At 42.5% G+C, this 23,005-nt stretch overlaps 1 protein-coding gene across 2 annotated transcripts; it reads right to left on the reverse strand.

Annotated features, from left to right (window-relative positions):
- Nucleotides 1–952: 952 nt before the first annotated feature.
- letm2 (leucine zipper and EF-hand containing transmembrane protein 2) lies at nt 953–18,088 on the reverse strand. Of its 2 annotated transcripts, none has more exons than XM_012959045.3 (11): nt 17,877–18,088; nt 16,627–16,699; nt 9,929–10,316; nt 9,614–9,757; nt 7,525–7,665; nt 7,085–7,288; nt 4,679–4,798; nt 4,459–4,575; nt 3,819–3,905; nt 2,972–3,031; nt 953–2,208 (listed from the first exon to the last, which is right to left on the reverse strand). In XM_012959045.3, the coding sequence occupies exons 2-11, from the start codon at nt 16,671–16,673 to the stop codon at nt 2,182–2,184; spliced, it is 1,335 nt and encodes a 444-aa protein (XP_012814499.1). In that variant the 5' UTR covers nt 16,674–16,699; nt 17,877–18,088; the 3' UTR covers nt 953–2,181.
- Nucleotides 18,089–23,005: the final 4,917 nt, after the last annotated feature.

Below are 23,005 nucleotides of genomic sequence, written 5' to 3' on the forward strand. Positions count from 1 at the left end.
GGATACTTGTTTCAGGGCTGCAGGCAGGTAACATGTCTGTTTTAACCATAAATTAGCCCCTTCTCATATTCCAAGTTTGACTTGGCAAAGGGATATAAAAATTCCTCTTGCAAACATGGAATGAGCAGATGGTCTGCTTTACCACACTGCCACCTGGTGGCCACTGGGGGCAATGCCCTAGGCGCGTGTATATTTTTAGATGGATAAATTGTAGGCATAGCTCAATGCTGTTGGTCAGTTATCAACTTTTTTCCCCCACATATTTGGGGGTGGGCAATTATTAGAAAACAATTATGTCCATACAAGTGTTTAGAGAGCTTGGTCATGCTGGGTGGCCATATCCAGCCAGCAGTTGGACACCTCTGGATAGATGGATATAAAAATATTTCAATATGGATTACAGTCATTGGTGGTGATAAAAGACTTCCCACTAGGTGGTGCTGTTCTTCTGATAAATCCATGCCATTCTGCTGGCTGAGGTTACATTTTTGGCTGGGTGTAGCCCAATATATGGAAGACCCACCATGTTCTCTATAGCAGGGTCACAGCCCATTTTTGGGTCGGCTATTCTGGACTGTTAGAACATATTAGGGTGAGTTGGGAGGTACACCCAAGGCAGTGTTATAAACACAAATGGTAATCTGACCCCCATAATGCTTCAGTGCACTCCAACTCTGTATCTCAGGTTAGGGCCGAGGCAAATCCCAATGCCTCCATGCTTTCTGCTAAGCTTTAAATGGTTTGCCTGGTAAGAGAGTGCCCCCCCCCCCCTGCCCTAGAACACATGGTCTGGTCCCAATCGTGTTATTAACCCAGTGAGACATTCACTTAAACTGTAGGAATAAGACATTTCTGAAAAGGCTAAGGAGGGACCCCTAATTTGATTTTGCTGGGGGGCCTGGCAACTTCTATTTATGTCACCAACGGGATTTAAAAAAATACATAATACCAGTTAAAAAAAAAATTGCAGACATTTAATAGAGGCTTTTGTTTACAATTAAAGACAGCAAGGAAAATATTCAATTTTACATACAAGAATATAAAGTCTATCTGAGCAGAAATGTACAGTGGTCTACAATGGTTTAGTCCAAAAAAACCCTATGTACATATTTACATACAGTATAATTTAAAAGTAATATATATATTATATAGAGCTACTTACAGAATAGGAAAAGTATTGGCATTTCATTTCCGTGTAAACTGTTGGACCCATGCAGTTAGTTACACAGTACAGTTATTATATCGGAACTAATGCAGGGAAATACGCTGGTCACTTAAACACCGGATAAACAGAGGGCTGCATTTTACCCCTACCCAATCAACCCCAGTAAGGATTCAAATGTGACCCTTGCAGCTGCACTGGCAGCCAGAGTTAAGGCTCCCCCTGTAGTACAACTGCTGCCTGCTAGTACAGCTGCAATGATCACGTTTAGATCCTGACTGATACTGGTTTCAGTTCTTTGATGACCCCACCTAATCAGCCTTAGTAAGAATCCAAATGCGACCCCTGCAGCTGTACTACAGCCAGAGTTAAGGCTCCCTGTAAAGCAACTGCTGCCTGCTAGTACAGCTACAATGATCACGGTTAGATCCTGACTGATTCTGGTTTCAGTTCTTTGATGACCCCACCTAATCAGCCTTAGTAAGAATCCAAATGTGACCCCTGCAGCTGTAACGACAGCCAGAGTTAAGGCTCCCTGTACAGCAACTGCTGCCTGCTTGGAAGGTGGGGGGGGGGCATGGGAACTTCATGCTTGTTCTGCTCCATTTTCAGTGCTACAGTAATTAAAAAAAAAAAACCTGGGCCCTGTACAATATATATACTTTGGTGATACTCAGCATTATGATATGCACCCGCTTTAGCCCTGTACCTAAAATGGTAGGGGACAAATCTGACAGTTCCACGCAACAGGTGTGTGTTTATAGAAGGATAAGTGGCATCAGTATACAGTGCAGAGTTTAACCCGCAGTGAATAGTGATACCCAGCACCATGGCACAGCCCAGCACACCCATTAGCAGCCATAGTAGGAGTGACATGACAAGACATGATACAATGCAAAGAATTCTGGGAAGATCACCGGGAGACACAGCATCATTTTAGATGAGAGAAACACGGGAGATTTTCATTGGCTGCGATTTTCAGCTTTGGACCTTCGCTCTGCTCCTGGTATCCAGCAGCGTCACACCCCATTGGCACTGGCTTTTGTCTGTAGCAACAAGCACAAGATGTTTAATCCACCCCCTATCGCAAAATGAAAGTTTGGGTATAATAAAGTTGTCAACTCGAGCCGCCAAGTTTGCCAGGAGCAGTAACCTATAGCAACCAATAAGATGTTTGCTAACAGGTGACCAGTAAATGCTTCCTGCTGATTGGTCACTATGGGTTACTGCTCCTGGGCAAACTTAGTGCCTTTTATAACATAACCCTAAATATCTGCTACACTGTCACAACTCCCAATTACATGGAAAATAATTCTGAGATACACTACCCCCCCTTCCCTTCCCAATTCTCCTTTTACCCTGGTTTTGGATTTGCCTCCCTCTTCCTGTAGCCAGTGATACGGACTGGGCTTCAGTGTTGCCCATGTATACTCTGAGACAGTTTGCAATTGGTCTTCATTTTCTATTATTAGTTTAATTATTTCTATTTTTGTTTAGCAGCTCTCCAGTTTGGAGTTTTAACAGCTATCTGGTTGCTAGGGTCCAAATTACCTTAGCAACCAAGGAGTGGTTTGAAAGAGAGACTGCTATATGAATAGGAGAGGGCCTGCATACAAAAATAAGTTATGAAAAGTAACAATAGCAATAAAACTGTAGCCTCACGCAACACAGGTTTTCTGGATGCTGGGGGTCAGTGACCCCTGCAAGGAGTTAGAAGGTGGCAAAAAAGTAGAAAAAACTACCAAAAAGACCAACTGAAAAGTTGCTTAGAACTGACCATTCTAATAATAGGCCCAAAATGGAACTTACATTCTCCTTCGATTGCACGGCAGATTCTTTGAGTAGAGTCCCGGACACAAGTTCTTCTCCCTGCAGGGGTAGATCCATAGAAACATTATGTTGACAGCCCAAGAGAGGGGCAAAGAGTTTCAATGTAAATACATTGGGGCTCCTTTATCAACACTGGGCAAATTTGCCCATGGGCAGTAACCCATAGCAACCAATCAGCGGTTGGCTTCTTTCAGCCAGCTGCATGTAGAACTGCGAATGCAGCAATTTCATTGGTTGCCATTGGTTACTGCCCATGGGCAAATTTGCCCAGTGTTGATAAATGACCACCATTGTTTAGAGCATGGAATTTCTGGCTGACGAGGGTAAAAATATGGAAAAGGGAATCAGCAGCTGTGACTGATAAACACTCACCAGTCAAAGAAATAAGGGGAGCAGGGTAGGTGGGGCCCTAAGTTTTGTGGGTAAGAATGTCAGTATTGCTTAGACACCGCTACTGATCCATGGGTAAAACCAGTATGGGCCCAGGATGGATGTGTGTGTACTGTCTGCGCTACTCCCTCTCTCGCTACTCCCTCTCTCGCTACTCCCTCTCTCGCTACTCCCTCTCTCGCTACTCCCTCTCTCGCTACTCCCTCTCTCGCTACTCCCTCTCTCGCTACTCCCTCTCTCGCTACTCCCTCTCTCGCTACTCCCTCTCTCGCTACTCCCTCTCTCGCTACTCCCTCTCTCGCTACTCCCTCTCTCGCTACTCAGACAGAGGGAAACTGGAGACGCTGAGCTCTGTAGGGGGCTATCAGTGTTGCTGGATCTGGATATAGTTTTGTTTTGCAAAAATAGGGATAAAAAGAAACTTGGTTACACTTACCTTTAACCCTTTCAACGTAGGAGCCGTGTCTGCTAGATTATCCTTAGCTTCTACGGCTTCCACTACAGTGGGGTTTATTTTAGGGATCTAGGAAAGAGATTACCGAGCAGAATAGTGAAAGTGGTGTTTAATACACGTAAGAATTATATGTACATATCATTAAACCTCAATAGGAAATTCTGCAGCCATATAAAAGTCATGGAGATACAACCGCACAGCCTGGCTCCTTCATCAGTACAGTAAGGTGCTTAGTCCGGGGGGATTGGCACCCCACAGGGTACCTGAGCCAGCAAAATTGTCCGGCACACACGGCTTCTGCAAAGCGTTGATCCCCCATGTAGTGGAATATACACAGGAGAGCTCCCCGGTTTGCAGAATTCGTGTGTGTCAGTCAATCATGCTGCTTCTCTGTGTATGCCCAGCATGGCAGCAGCCCTCCTGTAGCATGGGCACAGATATGAAGCTAAATAAGGCTCCCCTGTCAGATTTAAATGGGGTTATTCACCCCATTGGCCATTCCCAGGTACAAGCAAAGACATGGCTGTTGGTGATCCGGTAAATACGTATGAATGGAAGGAGGGGTGGGACAGACAGGCTGAAGCAGCAGTGCCACACACACAACCTGGCGCTTCCATCTTACCTCCACTGCTTGTTTCAAGGGCAGGATTGGCTTAGGCTTCAGCTCAGTCAGATACAGCGCACGAGAGAGAAGTAACAGAGATGGAGGAACGTTCTCCTTCAGGTGTAAATCCAACCACTGCGGGATGGAATCACATTGATATGGTTATAACTTAAATATAATTATAATTAAGCAGCAGTATCCCCATGGCTGTACCAACCCCTCCCCCCCTCAATTCTACCTGTTTCATTTGCTCCTTCAGTTGTTCCTCTGTGAGGCCCAGAGATCTCATACCCCGTGCCCTGCTGGCAGCTTGAAGCTCTGCGACAGTCAGGTTCTCCACTCCTTCCTTGGAGATCATCTGTACAACAAAAACTCAGGTGAGCAAGAGTGACTCCATTTTGCTTCTTGCTCTGTTCAATTGGCACAGCAAACCATTCAGGCTTTCCTTGCACTACATAAAAGTCAGTGAAATATGCCAACCTGCCAGCCAGGTCAGTCTTTACCCAGGAGCTATAGAATGCCATTCATACTTATATACGTGGACTGCACCATGCAGGGCTAAAAAAGTTAGAAATTTTTATCTCCTTTGGTTTCTAGGTAATTAAATGCATGGTTTTCGCCAGTATATATTGTGAGTTAATGTATGCTTTAGTTTTAAGAATAGTGAATGGTATTCATGTATATTTCATTGGGGTACTCAGTCCAGCTGTAAGGCTTAAATCTCTGTATTGCAGGTACCTCCCCAACATGGTATCCTGATGTGTATCCTTTATAAGCAACAGGCTTTTAAAGGAACAGTAACACCAAAAAATGAAAGTGTTTTAAAGTAATTGAAATATAACGTACTGTTGCCCTGCACTGGTAAAACTCGGGGGTTTGCTTCAGGAACACTGCTATAGTTTATATAAATACTCTGCTGTGTAGCCATGGGGGCAGCCATTCCAGCTGGAAAAAAGGCACAGGTTACATAACAGATAACAGATAAGACACCATTGTATTCTACAGGGTTTATCTGTTAGCTGCTATATAACCTGTACCTTTTCTTCTTTTGAATGGCTGCCCCCATGGCTACACACTAGGGTTTATATAAACTCTAGTAATGTTTATGAAGCAAACACAAAACTTTTACCAGTGCAGAGCAGCAGTACATTATAGTTTAATTTCTTTAAAATATATACATTTTTTTGTGTTACTGTTCCTTTAAGGGCTTTTATTTCGCTGCTTCTGCAGTGACACCTAAAGGACACATTCCAAACTGCAGATCATCAGGACGGATTCCTCATTTAACAGGACTATATTATTGTTGATAATAAGGATGTTATTTTGCTTGTTTTTCTGCACAGATCAAGTATTCATTCTGGTAACGGATTTTCAGAATCCAAGTTGCATTAATGACTTGGGCCTCAACTAATAACCTGGTACAGCTCAAAAACATAAAAAAAGACAATTGCCCTTAGGGTGCACTTGTGTATATGGTCAATATCCTGTAACGATCAGGTAGTCAGACATTTATAAGAATACAACATAAGCCCAAACCTGAATAAAAACTCTGCTCTGCCTCTCAAGTATGATACAGCACTGACCTGCCATATATATTATATCATACACCTAATGGTAGCCATGCACAGTAAGAGCCGCTCATTTAGCGAGGTCACCAAACGAGCGTATCACTCATGTTAGTGCTGGGCGGTATACCGGTTTAACCGGTATACCGGTTTTTAAAAAAAAAAAAACGGTATGAGTTTTAAACATACCGCTATACCGGTATGCACGCCTCCTGCTGTTTTTCTCCTATTACTTCCGGGTTGCGCCCGTGCGTACGTGACGTCAGCGCGCACGCGACGTCGCTAGGACGCATCGCTGGAGCTGGAGGAACCACAAGTTGGGTAAGTTCTGCTGGGGGGTTGTGGCTGGGGTTGGGGTTGTGGGGGCTGGGGGGGTTGTGGCTGGGGTTGGGGGGGCTGGGGTTGTTGGGGGGGGTTGGGGGCCACCAATATTTATTATTTATTTTTTTATTTATATACCGTCAAATACTGTGATACCGATATAATTTTGAAAAATACCGTGATATAAATTTTTGGTCATACCGCCCAGCTCTAACTCATGTATTATAAGGGGTAATGTACCTCCTACTGTAAATGATAAGGATATTAGCAGTCACTGAGGGGTTCTGTGCCCATATAAAGGCACAAGGCTGCAGGCTGAGTTATACAGGGAACACTGAGTATCACTCATGTATTATAAGGGATAATGTACCCCCTACTGTAAATGATAAGGATATTAGAAGTCACTGAGGGGTTCTGTGCCCATATAAAGGCACAAGGCTGCAGGCTGAGTTATACAGGGAACTCTGAGTATCAATCATGTATTATATGGGATAATGTACCCCCTACTGTAAATGATAAGGATAATCGAAGTCACTAAGGGGTTCCATATAAAGGCACAAGGCTGCAGGCTGAGTTATAGAGGTCAAGGAATGCCAAGGTGACTTCTAATAAACCCATACTTTAAGATTTATTTATTTTTACACAAGTGTAATGGGTTGTATTCCATCAATATGCACAGATTCAATATGACAGAAGTATATTTTCCATGTTACAAATAGCTATTGTGCTTTATATTTAATCCTTGTGGGTACCCCTACCTCATCATCGGCCCTTATGGAGCGGAGTTGCATCATCAGCTGAAAGCGCAGCAGGTTATTGGTGCCGATGGGGGGCAGTTCCAGCAGCCGGCACAGGGCCACAAGCTGAGACCTTTCCAGGTGCTCCAGAGTCAGCTCATCCTCAAAGAGTTTGGAGAAGCGCACAATCTCCTTGGTACTGGGCTGCTCACCTGTGCCTCGAACCTGAAACAGAGAAATACACATTGTGTAATCCCAGCAAACCAACAATACACACAGCAGTAACAATGCCTAACTGACATATCTATTCTAGACTATGTGCATAAAATACATGAGATTGATGTCCTTTGCTTGCTTAACCTTTATTCCTATTCTCCCACCTTTCTACTCCATTCCACTAAGGTCACTACACATTACAGTTCTGCAGGGTGCACTACACAGGGACCAATCAGGAGACCAACCTGCTGCACGTAGGAAGAGAACTGCTGCTGGGTGTCGGCTCCCGTCTCTGCCTTGTTCCTCCGTGCCATCTCCGAGATGGTCTCTTGCAGGAATTTGGCCATTTCCAGCTTTGCCGCCAACTTTTTCTTCACCTTTTCTTCCTAGACAGTGAATGCAGAGTCAGTGTGTAGCAAGGAGGCTTATCCTATAATTGATTTTATAATGATTTACAATATATACACCTGCTTAGGTATGTGAATCAAATCTTAAGCTGGCCATACACGCACCCATATAATTGTATGAAACAAAAGTATTGTACGATTTTCAGACCCTGTAGGCTCTGAATAATCATCCAAACAATTGGTCGTTTATTGGATCAGACATGTTAGAACGATAATATCTTTTCATAGTATCTGACAATATTCTTCTGTTCCTGATGCAATTGCAAGCACTGGGATTGTTGTCGATTAATGGCCAGAACATCATCTGATTTTTCAGTTTTAGTTTGTTGCATTAAAACGTTTGATCGATACCCAAACGTTCATTACACAATGGCTAAAATCTGAATGTGTATTGCCAAGCTTTAGGTTTGAGTCAAGTAAAAGCGGCAGATTTGGGGACAGTGGTTTCCAGTGTTCAAGGTACAATATCTTTGTTCTACGGATATTTCTGGGCAAACAGCAAACACAGGTATTGTTACCTGCATTCTATATGCAGCTTTACTTACAAACAAGGCCTGGAACAAAGTTAATAAAAGTTTGCACACATTATTTTACAAGTCAGCACTTGATGTTGGGGGTTTTCTAAGAAATTTTGTATAAACAGAAGTCGCCACCTTGTATCAGGAGCTTCAATTCAGTCTCCTGAATAAGAACCAGCAATTACTACTTGTGCGAGTAAATTACTGCTCACTAACAGTTCATCAGAAGGTTTTACCAATGATCCTGCATCTTTTTAATATGTTATTAAAGATACTGACACCTGGAATTAAACCTATTTTTAAATATATCATAACACTGTCTTTGTATGCCATTTATAATTTTGCCATAAAAGTATTTACCAGATGCTTTTACATTACTTATCTGATCCCCCATGTTCCTCTATGAGGGGGCGGCCATATTTGTGCAGCAGTAGGCCGTTAGAATTAGAAGCTGTAACTGACCGCTTGAGAAGGGACAGTCAGGTTTAGGGACTTTATGTAGCAGTTACTGATATAAAATCAGCAGAATGGCTTGGATAGCCCCTGACTGAGGCTGGGCTGCTCCAATCTGCTTTAATGTGTTATCAATGTACAGGTATGAATTCTGTTATTCGGAAACATGTTATCCTGAAACCTCCAATTTATAGGAATGCCATCTCCCATAGACTGCATTTTAATATAATTCAAATTTTTTTTGTAGGCAAAACAATCCTATAGGGTTTATTTAACGTTAAAGCATTTTTTAGCAGACTTAATGTATGGAGATCTTAATTATGGAAAGACCCCAGTCCCCGAGCATTCTGGATAACAGGTCCCATACCTGTACTACAAATCTTATAATGTATGGCCAGCTTAACCCTGCATAGGGTCTGATGGCATAATCACCCTTTACATTAGTAATATCGCTCAGGATCTGCTTCTAATAAGTGCATCTAAAGTACCTCTTCAATGAGTCTAATTATCTCTACTGAACCTATAAAGTGAACCCAAGTAGGGCAATGGTATTTTAGAAAGTGGGTTTGTATCTCTGTAATGCTTCTAAATGAAGTGGAGCATTGTACCATCTGCCTATGCACTGAGACCGAGAGGCTGATTATATCCCTTTACCTTTATTTATTTATCTTTCCCCAAGTGGTACCAGCCATGTTTATAAAAACACATTTTTTTCTACATAATTTATTGTATACAATTTATTGAATAAGTGCTTGCTATGCTGGTCCTTAATACCAAGATCTAAGCAGCCCACAGCAGCCAATAAGATATTTGCTTTGAAACAGGTGACCAGTAAACTCTACCTGCTGATTGGTTGCTCTGGGTTGCTGCTCCTGGGTGCTTTTATTACATAACCCCTTATGAGGCTGAGCAGTATCAACCAGACTGAAACAGCCAATATACCAAATTCTTCTGACCTTTTTGGATTCAGTTTCAAACGTGGAAGGCAACATCTCTGGGAAGAGTTTCAGGAACACAGGCAGGAGAAACTCCATGAAGGGGACGATAACAAAGACCATAAAGGGGACCAAGCGGAAAAGATCAGCACACGTCCTCATAAGCTACGGGACAAAAAGGGGAAAGAAATGTTTGTAAATTGCCCTGTATTTGTGATTTTTGGAGCAGAAAAAAAAACCATGGCAGTAAAATGACCATTATATGTGCCATCAGATTTAGAATGAGAGAAAAGACAAGTGATTAGCTTGTTAGAGGATACTATGAATATAACGTACCCTTCGCCTTTCCCTCCGAGTCAGCACTTGGCCGTGCAGTAAGCGCCAGACCATGCGAGCGGCAACCTTAGTGTCGATCCCGAGCAGCCGGAAACCATGGTAGAAGTGCTTGATTTCGTCCACTACTCTCTGGCCGAGAGATTTGCGCACAACCTGCGGAGCTTTCTCTGGCTCTGGTGGGGACGGAGGAGTTGAGGGAGGAGGAGGAGAGGGCGGGGCATCCTGAAGACAGAACCCCGAAGTATGGAAAGCTCGACTGCTCCATGAGGGGCTTACAAAGGCAGCCTGCACCAAGCAGCTTGATCGGGGGGCATATGCTCTATTTTGTGCACAGGAAACAGAGGTGTATATCGGGCACAGGTTCTTCCTCAGGACCAGATGAGAACTGCTGTAAAAAAAAAAAAAAAATATTGAGTTCAATGCTAAAGAATTAAAGAATGAGGAATTGGTAATAACAGGTAACATTTGGTTATTCAGTTCTAGCAGAACTACATCTCATAGAATGCCTCCACCAGCCGGGTTCCAAAAAGAAAAATACTAACACCATGTACAGTTATATTTGCCAAAGTGCCCATTCCATTGCACTCAGAAACCTTCCCCTGCATACAGCATTAGAATAGCCTGACCTGTGAGGCCACAGGCAGGGTCCACACAATGACCATTAAAGCCAATGGAGTGGCAGATTCCAGCATTTTGCGACCCCTCTAGAAATAGAGCAGGCAGCAAAACGCAGACTCCCACCCCCCCAGTGAGCAGTGAAAGGATATGGATGCCTTCAGTCTCCTTATTTAGATTCCCTTTAAGTAGTACGACCTCTGATTTCAAGGAAATGCTGGAAGCCCCTCCTGGGAAAGTCTGATGTCGGCAGAAAGGGCAGAATATGTGATCATATGTGCTCCCACAGGGGTGTGCAGGATCTTCACTCCAAAAGGGTTAAAGCGTCTGTAGTTTTGCAAAATCTAGTGCAGTAGGACCCAGATGACAGCAATAACCATCTGGCACAAACCCTCACCTTACCGGGGTCTCTCCCAGCGCCCACCACTAGGAATACTACCCTAGGGGGTATATTTATCATGCTGTGTAAGAAGTGGAATAAAACATCACTGGTGATGTTGCTCATAGCAGCCAATCAGATGTTTTGATTTGCTTTTCTAACTGTAGAAATCTAATTGCTGATTGGCACCATCACCAGTAATGCTTCACTCCACTTTTTACACAGCATAATATACCCCTAGCAACACAATACACTCCCCCTTAAAGGAGAAGGAAAGGCTAATAAAGAGTTAATCTCAAGCTGCAGGCATACCTTCAATAGTGCCCTTAGGTCTCCCCATACTTGTCCTGTTCAGATGATCACAAGCCTCATAGGCAAAAAAAAAAACGCTGAGCTGTGTAAAGAAAGTTCCCCTAATGCCTCACTCCTGCACAGACACCCAGACCAAGTGAACATGCTCAGGTAGTAAGACTATGAGTCAGCTTCCTGCTGATTGGCTCAGATCCACTTTCCTAAGGGGGGTGGAGTGAGTTCTTAGCATTCTTGAGGGAGGGGGGAGCAGGAGAGGGAGAGAGCTGCGTGTCTCTGGCACAGGAAAACAAAGACAACAAATCTTTTGATAGAGGACTCAGAGGAGAGGAGTGCAGCGTTTCTGTGAGTGCTTATGGCTGTATTTATAGGGACCTTTCTGATAAAGCTTACTGAGTTTTTACCTTTCCTTCTCCTTTAAGGACTAGAAGAACTATCAGCGCAAACTCCCAGTAGTCACTATGATGGGCATGCTGGCTGAGAATCTGGGCAGAGTATAGAGGTGTTGGCAGGTTATGATAGATTCTACCAACATGGCACATTATGTTCCTGATGAGTGTCATCCCATGGTACCCTACATACAGACAGAAACGCCACGTGTGTAGAGCAGAGAGACAGAGGCTCAGGGAAAATACAGAACCTTTACTGGGTCGCTTAATGAGCTTAGTTGCTGCAAACTTTAGAGTTTCCAGCTTCTCTACATAGGACTTTATCTGGTCTTTATCTAATTATAAGGGTTCATACACATGACAACAGGGACTGAAAACAAGTTCCCATATTTACCCCCATATGTAATAAAAGGCACTACTCAGGAGCAGTAACCCACAGCAACCAATAAGATGTTTGCTTTTAAACAGGTGACCAGAATATTCTACCTGCTAAATGGTTGCTATGGGTTACTGCTCCTGGGTAAACTTAGTGGCCGTTATTACATAATCCCCTTAGCCTGGGTTTCTCATGATAATAAAGTATTTATTTAAAATCTGATCATAATTAACCTTCAGGCTGCCCATCAGCTGCTTTAAGACAACCCCAATTTGGAATTCCCTGTTCTGAGGGTAAAGACACACAGAGCTACTTAGTAGCAGCTACTAAACTCCAGAAAATATCCTGCCATAGTCAATACTGAGAATTGCCTCTGCTAACACACACGTAGAGACAATTATCAGTAAATGATCAGCATTGTCTGTTTTAGTAGCCACGACAGTAGCTGCTACTAGTAGCTCCGTGTGTCTTCACCCTGAAGGGTTTAGTGGCTGCTTTACTTAATGTTTATTTTATTTACGTGTTACACGTGAAGGTTTCTGCTGACAAATCAATGTATTATTCATAATGGAATATCTGTCCTAGAAAGACACAACAAGTGACTCACTGGTCTGACTCAGATCTGGATTCCATTACTGTGTTGTCTCTGCACGTCACTTAGGAGTCGGTGATGTGTTTCTTCCTGGTCTAGTAACCCATAGCAACCAGTATTTTATTGCTATAGCCACTGACAAACCAGGATGTGATGTGCTTTTATTGTTACAGGTATCCAGAATGCTCAGGACCTGGGGCTTTTGGGACAAGGGATCTTACTGTCATTTGGATCACCCAATCATTTAACCATTAATTAAACCCAATAGGATTGTTTTGCCCAAGATTTAATAAAATGAATATATTTAATTAAAAAGTAGTCAATGGGAAACTGTCTTTCCCTAATTTGGATCTCTCTGGATAATGGATTTCCGGATAACAGATCCCACACCTGTACTGCCTTATGTATAAGCAACAAACATATTCCCCAGGTCCTTACAGAGACGGTACATCACTCTCAGTTCCAACATTTGATGTGTTGTCTTTAATTAAATATAGGGGTTAAATGATTTGCAAATCATCCCATTTTCTTTACTCTGTTTATATTTACATTTTACATAGTGTCTCAAAATTTTTTGTTTGCAGATGGGGGCTGTGGGAAAATTTACAGATGATCTGTACATGTAACTGCTCTACTTTATCCTGGAATTTATAAGGCTATCTAGTTGCTAAGCTCAGCGAGTTTTGTCCGAGCCTTAGCAACCAAAGGGAAACACGTTAACTGTGAGGCTCTGCTAACTGCTGTTTGCCTGGGTAATGGATCCTTAGCAACCACATTCCAAACCTAAAACCAGTAAAGAAAAAAAACCCACAAGAAATAAAAATAAAGCTTAATTGCAACATGCCTGAAACATAGTTATTTCCCCTTTAAAGCTACTGCCACTGTGCTGCTCATATAGACATGGGGCAGAGGACTCAGCATAGACCAACATGGACCATAAGAGGCTTATTAAGCGTAATAACTTAACTTGTGCAATAACTTATGGTAAATACGAGTTTTTCAATCCACTCCCAAGATGCTCAGGTCAGTTAACCGCACCTACACAAATGTGATATAAATATGTAGTGTACCGGTATAGGACCCATTATCCAGAATGCTCGGGACCTGGGGTTTTCCGGATAAGGGGGTCTTTCCATAATTTGGATCTCCTACCTTAAGTCTGCTTACAAATTTATTTAAAGAGTAATTAAACCCAATAGAATTGTTTTGCCTCCCATAAGGATTAATTATATCTTAGTTGGGATCAAGTACAGGTACTGTTTTATTATTACAGAGAAAAGGGAATCATTTAACCATTAAATAAACCCAATAGGGCTGTTCTGCCCCCAATAAGGGGTAATTATATCTTAGTTGGGATCAAGTACAGGTACTGTTTTATTATTACAGAGAAAAGGGAATCATTTAACCATTAAATAAACCCAATAGGGCTGTTCTGCCCCCAATAAGGGGTAATTATATCTTAGTTGGGATCAAGTACAGGTACTGTTTTATTATTACAGAGAAAAGGGAATCATTTAACCATTAAATAAACCCAATAGGACTGTTCTGCCCCAATAAGGGGTAATTATATCTTAGTTGGGATCAAGTACAGGTACTGTTTTATTATTACAGAGAAAAGGGAATCATTTAACCATTAAATAAACCCAATAGGACTGTTCTGCCCCCAATAAGGGGTAATTATATCTTAGTTGGGATCAAGTACAGGTACTGTTTTATTATTACAGAGAAAAAGGAAATAATTCATAAAAATGTGAATTATTTGATTAAAATGGAGTTTATGGGAGATGGCCTTTCTGTAATTCGGAACTTTCTGGATACAGGTATGGGATCCCTTATCCGGAAACCCGTTATACAGAAAGCTCCGAATTACGGAAAGCCTGTCTCCCATAGACCCCATTTAATCAAATAATTCAGAATTTTAAAACTAATTTCCTTTTTCTCTGTAATAATAAAACAGTACCTGTAATTGATCCCAACTAAGATACAATTAATCCTTATTGGTTGCAAAACAATCCTATTGGGTTTAATTAACGTTTTATTGATTTTTAAGTAGACTTAAGGTATGGAGATCCAAATTACGGAAAGACTCCTTATCTGGAATACCCCTGGTCCCGAGCATTCTGGATAATGGGTCCTATACCTGTAATGGGTTTCTGGATAAGGGGTCCCATGCCTGTACAAACAAAAGATCAACTACAAATAACCTTACAAGAAGAAAAGTGTAAGTGTAACAGGCCCACAAAATGCCATTCAAGTCCTTCCTGTTGGATAAAGGACAAATCCTAGAATGGACTGTACCGGTCAGACAGGATCAGGCTCAGATCCCACAGACAGATATCCTGTTTCACTGTACGATCAGTTCTGTACAAAAGTCATGTAGTCACTAAGCCTTTAGCTCACATAATCCCTACGTAGATCCATCTTCTGTACGACACCCTGCCTAAGGGAAACCACCTCTCCCTAATTCTAAAACAACAACAGGGCCAGTCCCGTGGCTCAGCACTGTACTAATACAATTAATGCACATTTATCTTACATATTCTCATTAGCTTAAACCCTTTCCTGAAACTATCCAATGTATCTGCCAGCACAACCGCTTTAGGGCAGGATTTCTTAACAAGGTTGTTCACCTTCGAGTCAACTTTCAATATGAAGTAGAGAGTGCTATTCTGAGACAATTTGCAATTGGTCTTCATTTTTATTATTGGTACAGGTATCAGGTCATCTCACATAGACTCCATTTTAATCAAATAATTTACATTTTTGAAAATGATTTGCTTTTTCTCTGTAATAATAAAACAGTACCTGTACATGATCCCAACTAAGATATAATTACCCCTTATTGGGGCAGAACAGCCCTATTGGGTTTATTTAATGGTTAAATTATTCCCTTTTCTCTGTAATAATAAAACAGTACCTGTACTTGATCCCAACTAAGATATAATTACCCCTTATTGGGGGCAGAACAGCCCTATTGGGTTTATTTAATGGTTAAATGATTCCCTTTTCTCTGTAATAATAAAACACTACCTGTACATGATCCCAACTAAGATATAATTACCCCTTATTGGGGCAGAACAGCCCTATTGGGTTTATTTAATGGTTAAATTATTCCCTTTTCTCTGTAATAATAAAACACTACCTGTACTTGATCCCAACTAAGATATAATTACCCCTTATTGGGGGCAGAACAGCCCTATTGGGTTTATTTAATGGTTAAATGATTCCCTTTTCTCTGTAATAATAAAACAGTACCTGTACTTGATCCCAACTAAGATATAATTACCCCTTATTGGGGGCAGAACAGCCCTATTGGGTTTATTTAATGGTTAAATGATTCCCTTTTCTCTGTAATAATAAAACAGTACCTGTACTTGATCCCAACTAAGATATAATTACCCCTTATTGGGGGCAGAACAGCCCTATTGGGTTTATTTAATGTTTAAATGATTTTTTTTTTAATAGACATAAGGTAGGAGATCTGAATTACGGAAAGACTCTTTATCCGGAAAACCCCAGGTCCTGAGCATTCTGGATAATGGGTCCAATACCTTTATTTGTTTATTTTCATTTTTTTCCCGCAGCTCAGATATCTGGTTGCTAGAGTCCAATTTACCTTAGTAACCAGTGAGTAGTTTAAGTGAGTGATATATGAATAGTAAAGGGGCTATATAGAAAGATAAGTAATAAAATTGTAGCCTCCCAGAGCAATAGTTTTTTTGACTGCTGGGGACAGAGATGCCTATTTGAAAGCTGTAAAGAGGCAAATAATTAAAAAACTATAAGAGATTAAAAATGAAGACCAATTGAAAAGTAGCTTATTTTATAACTTAAAAGTTGACTTAAAAGGTGAACTGCCCTTTTTTATCTCAGGGGACACAAATGGAATCAATTTACCCCAAAATACGTGTAGACTTATGCACCTTATATAAATCACACATATTTTTACATGTGGGGCTGTTCATCCAATGCCGTATTGCAGAGATACATTATGGACACATAATTCTGGTATCTGATAGAAACACAGCACTTTCTTACCGGCACCGAAGAGAAGCCAGAACAACGCTGCACGTATACGTAGCCATTTCGCTATTAGAATCTTTGCCACGGGCTGGAAAGCAGAAAAAAATACGTGTGGGTTTGGGAAGTCAGATGGTAACAGTGTTCCATATCGTATATAAAAGCACTAATATGTGCTCAACTGTATTTACTCTTATTTATCCATCTGTGCTGCAGGGAGCATTACATGATGACATTTTTCCATAAGGATAAAATAATGGAAAGTCAAAGAGTACCCTGTTACAAAGTATTTGTACTGTATAATGTACTGTATAGTGATGACGAGTATCTCTATACGCTGATAATGACCAGGCTGCTCTGTATAATGATGCTGAGTATCTCTATACACTGATAATGACCAGGCCGCTCTGTATAATGATGCTGAGTATCTCTATACACTGATAATGACCAGGCCGCTCTGTATAATGATGCCGAGTATCTCTATACACTGATAATGACCAGGCCGCTCTGTATAATGATGCCGAGTATCTCTATACACTGATAATGACCAGGCCGCTCTGTATAATGATGCCGAGTATCTCTATACACTGATAATGACCAGGCCGCTCTGTATAATGATGCTGAGTATCTCTATACGCTGATAATGACCAGGCTGCTCTGTATAATGATGCTGAGTATCTCTATACGCTGATAATGACCAGGCTGCTCTGTATAATGATGCTGAGTATCTCCATACGCTGATAATGACCAGGCTGCTCTGTATAATGATGCTGAGTATCTCTATACGCTGATAATGACCAGGCTGCTCTGTATAATAATGCTGAGTATCTCTATACACTGATAATGACCAGGCTGCTCTGTATAATGATGCTGAGTATCTCTATACGCTGATAATGACCAGGCTGCTCTGTATAATGATGCTGAGTATCTCTATACGCTGATAATGACCAGGCTGCTCTGTATAATAATGCAAGTATCTCTGTAGACAGGCAATGGACAGGCTGTAGTGCTAGACTGAGTAAGTAAGTCTGTATACATGCAGTTCATAAGACCACATTGAATAAATAAAACACCAGGCCTGGGGTATAACCTGCCTGACAGACAGACAGCACTTGGGAAATATTCCAAGAACGCAACTTTCTCTCTCTTGACCCTGCTGACATGCCGTACCGGACTCGCACTTAACTAGCAGCCCGTCCCTATAGCGCCCATAAATCCGAACGCCGAAAAGCTCCGGGACAATATAATACCTGGGCGGAGATATGTCCCTCAGTGCGCCCAGCACATTGATCCACGCCGTGGCTCACAGGCCTTCTCAGCTCGGCTCCCTCCTCGGTTTCTCCTTCCTCACCTCTGGATTTCACCTCTTCCTAGAATCCAGAGACTGTAGCGGAAGCCTCCGGGAAGCGTGTCTCCAGCCAATCAGCGAAGGCGTAAGCAGCCAACAGCCACTGCGTGAACCAATTAGCAACGCCGAGGGCGGGAACATGTAACTATGGGCTGAGCGGTCAGGTGAGGATTAGACGTCACAGCGCGCATAACTTGCCCTTTATTGGAGCAGCTTCAAATATCTGTCGGCGCATGCGCTGTAACCAACTCACGCTTTATTGTTTATATTACGTTTACGTTGATTCTTGCTATTTTGTAGAAGAACGAGTTATAAGCAACTTTTTATTTGATTTTCAGCGTTTGTTAATAACATTTAACATATTTACTGTCCACGTGGAAACTGTGAATTGTGTTTGCACTCAGAGTGAAGTCTTCTGTAATTGGGCCCCAATGCTTCCAAGCAACTATGTATGTATTTTTCCTTGTATCATGTGATTGTAACTGTGAGACTAAGGGGGCCAAACAGGCCAATTCTAGCTGCCGATATCAGTCCCTTACACCATACCTCCCAACTGTCCGGCTTTCCGCGGGACAGTCCCGGTTTTTAGAGCGCATCCCGCTGTCCCGGATAGTTCCATGAATGTCCCGCATTTCCGTAATAAATTACGGAAATGCGGAACATTCATTGACTTACCCGGGACAGCGCGATGCGTTGGCGCTCCTTCTTCCTCAGCGGCTCCTCAGTGTATGCGGCTCCTTCTGCGGCGGTCCCTGGCCCTTTTATAAGGTTGCGCCCTTACGCACGGGTGACGTCATTACGCACGGGCGCAACCTTATAAAAGGGCCTGGGACCGCCGCATACACTGAGGAGCCGCTGGGGACGAAGAAGACGAAGGGAGCGCTGTGTATGGGGGGGGGGGCTGTCTCTATTGGGGGCACTGTGTATGGGGGGGCTGTCTCTATTTGGGGCACTGTGTATGGGGGGCTGTCTCTATAGAGGGCACTGTGTATGGGGGGGCTGTCTCTATTGAGGGCACTGTGTATGGGGGGGCTGTCTCTATTAAGGGCGCTGTGTATGGGGGGCTGTCTCTATTGGGGGCACTGTGTATGGGGGGGCTGTCTATATTGGGGGTGCTGTGTATGGGGGGGGCTGTCTCTATTGGGGGCACTGTGTATGGGGGGACTGTCTCAATTGGGGGCACTGTTTTTGGGGGGACTGTCTCAATTGGGGGCACTGTTTTTGGGGGGGACTGTCTCAATTGGGGGCACTGTGTATGGGGGGGACTGTCTCAATTGGGGGCACTGTTTTTGGGGGGGACTGTCTCAATTGGGGGCACTGTTTTTGGGGGGGACTGTCTCAATTGGGGGCACTGTGTATGGGGGGGAGTGTCTCAATTGGGGGCACTGTGTATGGGGTGCACTGTCTCAATTGGGGGCACTGTGTATGGGGGGGACTGTCTCAATTGGGGGCACTGTGTATGGGGGGCACTTTCTATGGGGGGCATTGTGTATGAGGGCACTGTGTATGGGTAGTACTGTCTTTTAGGCTATTGGGGGCACTGTGTATGGGGGGGCAAACTGGTAGATAGTTATAACTCACTAATAACTCACTGCCTTCTCTCTATATTTGTATTTTTTATGTAGGAGTTGCTATATTGTTTCCCTTAGGTAGTACAGTATGAGGGTATAGCACATTTGTGTCTGGTCCCGCCATTTCTATTATATAAAAGGAGAATTTTTTGAAAAAAAAAATGGATGGGGTGTGGTAATTGGGGCGTGGCCACAAAAGTAGGCATGGTCAAAAATTGCCCCGCTGCGCGCAACGAATCTTTTTGTCCCTCTTTTCATTTTTCAAATGTTGGGAGGTATGCCTTACACCGATTTTTTTTTAGACCAATATGGCAGCTTATCGGCCCGTGTATGGGCACTAATGATCTGGCAGGTATGATTTTTAGTCGGATAGGGGAACACATCGGCTCATTGATGCAGTCCCCGAACCCACTGACGCTTATACCTGTCATTGTTATTCGACCGTTTGGCCCCAGGGCAAAACAACCGAATTAGCCTGGATTCACCCGATATCGCCCACCCGCCCACCATGGGGATACCGGGAGAAGATGTGCTCACTTGGAGAGGTATATTAGCGAGTATGGCCATCTTTAAGCTGCACAGTTCCCTAGTTGTCCTGGTACTTCCCTACAGCTCCATTCATGGTCAGACTGGGGTGTGAGGGGCTCACTGGAGCTGTTACCCAAGGGGTCCCAACATCCCTTCAGGGGCCACCTGTTCACCACCCCCCATGCATTCATACACTATACTTCATAGTGCTTGGGGGAGCGACGGCAGTGGGGAAGAGTCAGCAGTGGGTATTGGGTCTGGGTAAGTGGGGCCCACTGGCCTAGACCAGGCTCCATAACGTAAGGCAGTGATCTCCCCAACCAGTGGCTCGCAAGTAACATGTTTATTATCCCTTTTGATGTTGTTCCCATTGACCTCAAAGCAGACGCTCATTTTTAAATTCCTGGCTTGGAGGCACATTACTCTGCAAAAAAAACCTCCTGCAGGCTGGAAATCCACATAGGCTACCAAATAGCCAATCAGAGTATTTACTTGGCTACCCCAGGTAATGTGGTCATATTTGTGTGGGCAGACTCGGTGGGCCTTGGCAGCCCAGATCCTATCCCCCCCAAGACGCACAAGCAGAATATCCAAGGCTATTGTGATACTAATATCTACAGTTAGTATTACTGGTTGTATATATAGTTTATGTATGTGAGTATAAGGATTGGTAGGTGTGGTTTTGTGGGTGCTGGGTTTACTTGGAAGGGTTGAACTTGATGGACTCTGGTCTTTTTTCAACCCTATGTAATTATACACAACATTTTGGGCTGCTACAATGCCTTAATATCAGGATCCACACAATAGTGCTGCTTGCTATGGTTGTGAATTCCAAGACTGAAGGAAACAAGATTTATATAATGTATCCCAGACAAAGTACACATACTAGTTTGATTGCTTACAAGCCATTTTATATTTTTCATGGTGATTGTGCATACATTTGCAATACACAAAAAACTGACATTTTCTACATTGGTTCTACTATTCAAGTATGTAATACCTAATCCGGAAACCCCTTATCCAGAAAGCTCAGAATTAAGTGAAGCCCATCTCCCATAGAGTCCATTTTAAACAAATAATTCTAACATTTAAAAAATGCTTTCCTTTTTCTCTGTAATAATAAAACACTAGCCTGCACCCAAGCGTATCTCATTCATTCGGGTGCATTAATACACCACAACCCTGTATAAAGCACAGTCCTGACTTACAAGCAGCCCCTCTCTCCTGCGCATACGTGGCGCTCCTGCTGCGCTCTGAGCTGTCTGCTGTATCCCTCTCCTTACATAGCAGCCAGAGCCACTGAGAGGCCGAGGAGGAAAGAAAAGCCCTGATGGGACGCTGTTACCAACACTGCCATCCATATGCGGCTCTTACAGACAGCTCAGGATTGTATTAGCAGCTAATTTATATCTGTATGTGATAGTTTAGATCCATTAATTACTCATATTCCCTTTAGAAACCATGGTGATGCTGCTGAATCTTTTCAGTCTAGTCCATTGGCAAACAACCATTTTATTTTGTACTCACATATTGTAAAAACAGCTACATGAATGTAATGTGAGCTAAAATTCCAAAAAATAGTTTAGTCTCCTCCAAAAAAAAAAAAAAAAAATACAACACAGACAAAGATGATACATATAAAGGTAATGTTTATTAAATAACAAAAATTCTGATAGCTCCAGAAGTTCTTGCCAGCTTGGGATGAGAATGAATAATTCTGTGAGTATTTCCCAACATACAAAAAGCTGTGTAAGGTGCTTTTCTAAAGGGGGAGCCAAAATCCTCTCCTCTCTTCATCTTCTCTTCCACTATTTTTCTCTTCCCAGCTTTCATTAGACAAGGCAAAGAATTGTATATAAGCTAACTGCACATCGAGCCAGTAGCTCCTTCACAGAAAGAAAATCTGTTCATATCGAAATCTTCGCACTAGATAGCGAAATAGGCAGTATAAACAGGCAAAGTAGATCAGCTCCTGCTGTGCTTCCATAAGGGTGGGTAAGATGAAATCTTCCAGTTCCCCAATGAAGTCGTCCAGTTCAGGTGAGTCTAATGGGATCTCTTGGAAATAAAATGATTTGAATCTTATGTAATGATTAGCGAATCTCTGTATCTTATTCCATAATGTGCTTCTAGTCTTTGCGTTCTGCACTCTAATCTTCTGCCCCATGGATCTCCATTCGGATGTTTTTTCCTGTAGTGACCCTAATGGGTTCTCATTAACAAGACCTGATTCGGGTTTAGCTGAATATTTAGCATCATATTCTGGTCTTTGTTTGGTTGAAAAAAGAATAAAAACTGATGTAAGAAATATAATTCTTAGATACATAATGGAAGTGAATTGGAACTGCAAAAGAAGCAAAGAAATTCCTCACTGCTCTGCTGTCCCTTCACATCCCATATGACAAGTGTCCCGGCCCTGCAGCTGTTACACTTGCACTGCTGTGATGACATCACAATGATAGGTGTCCCAGGGTTTAGTGCCCACGGTAACTGCCATTGTGATGTCATCGCACAGTAACTGTAGCACCAAAGAGCTGATCATTTCCACAAGACAAAGTTATATTAATGGGGCAATGTAGCCTTTGTCCTATAAATGGACCATGTGATAAACATACCTTTTGCCTATTGTTTTTATCACACTTCAGTAGCCATATTGTACCAAACTAGAACACTTTCAGATTAAAGTTTATTGTGTTTTGTACCAGGATACATAGGAATCTGATTGGTGGGAACAGGCACATCCCAATGCACAAAACTCTGTACAACAGAATATCAATTGGGGTAATAAGAGTACAGCATATTGCACATATATTTTATATAAGTGATTACAAGAATGTTGTATGTACTTGGCTTTACTACAATAGTTACAAAGAATAATCTGTAGGGATTTGTCCCACTCGTTATATTATACAGTGTAACAATGTTTCCAGGTAATTATAGAAATGAGAGA

The sequence above is a fragment of the Xenopus tropicalis genome, chromosome 3, assembly GCF_000004195.4.
Source record: "Xenopus tropicalis strain Nigerian chromosome 3, UCB_Xtro_10.0, whole genome shotgun sequence".
NCBI classification, from domain to species: domain Eukaryota; kingdom Metazoa; phylum Chordata; class Amphibia; order Anura; family Pipidae; genus Xenopus; species Xenopus tropicalis.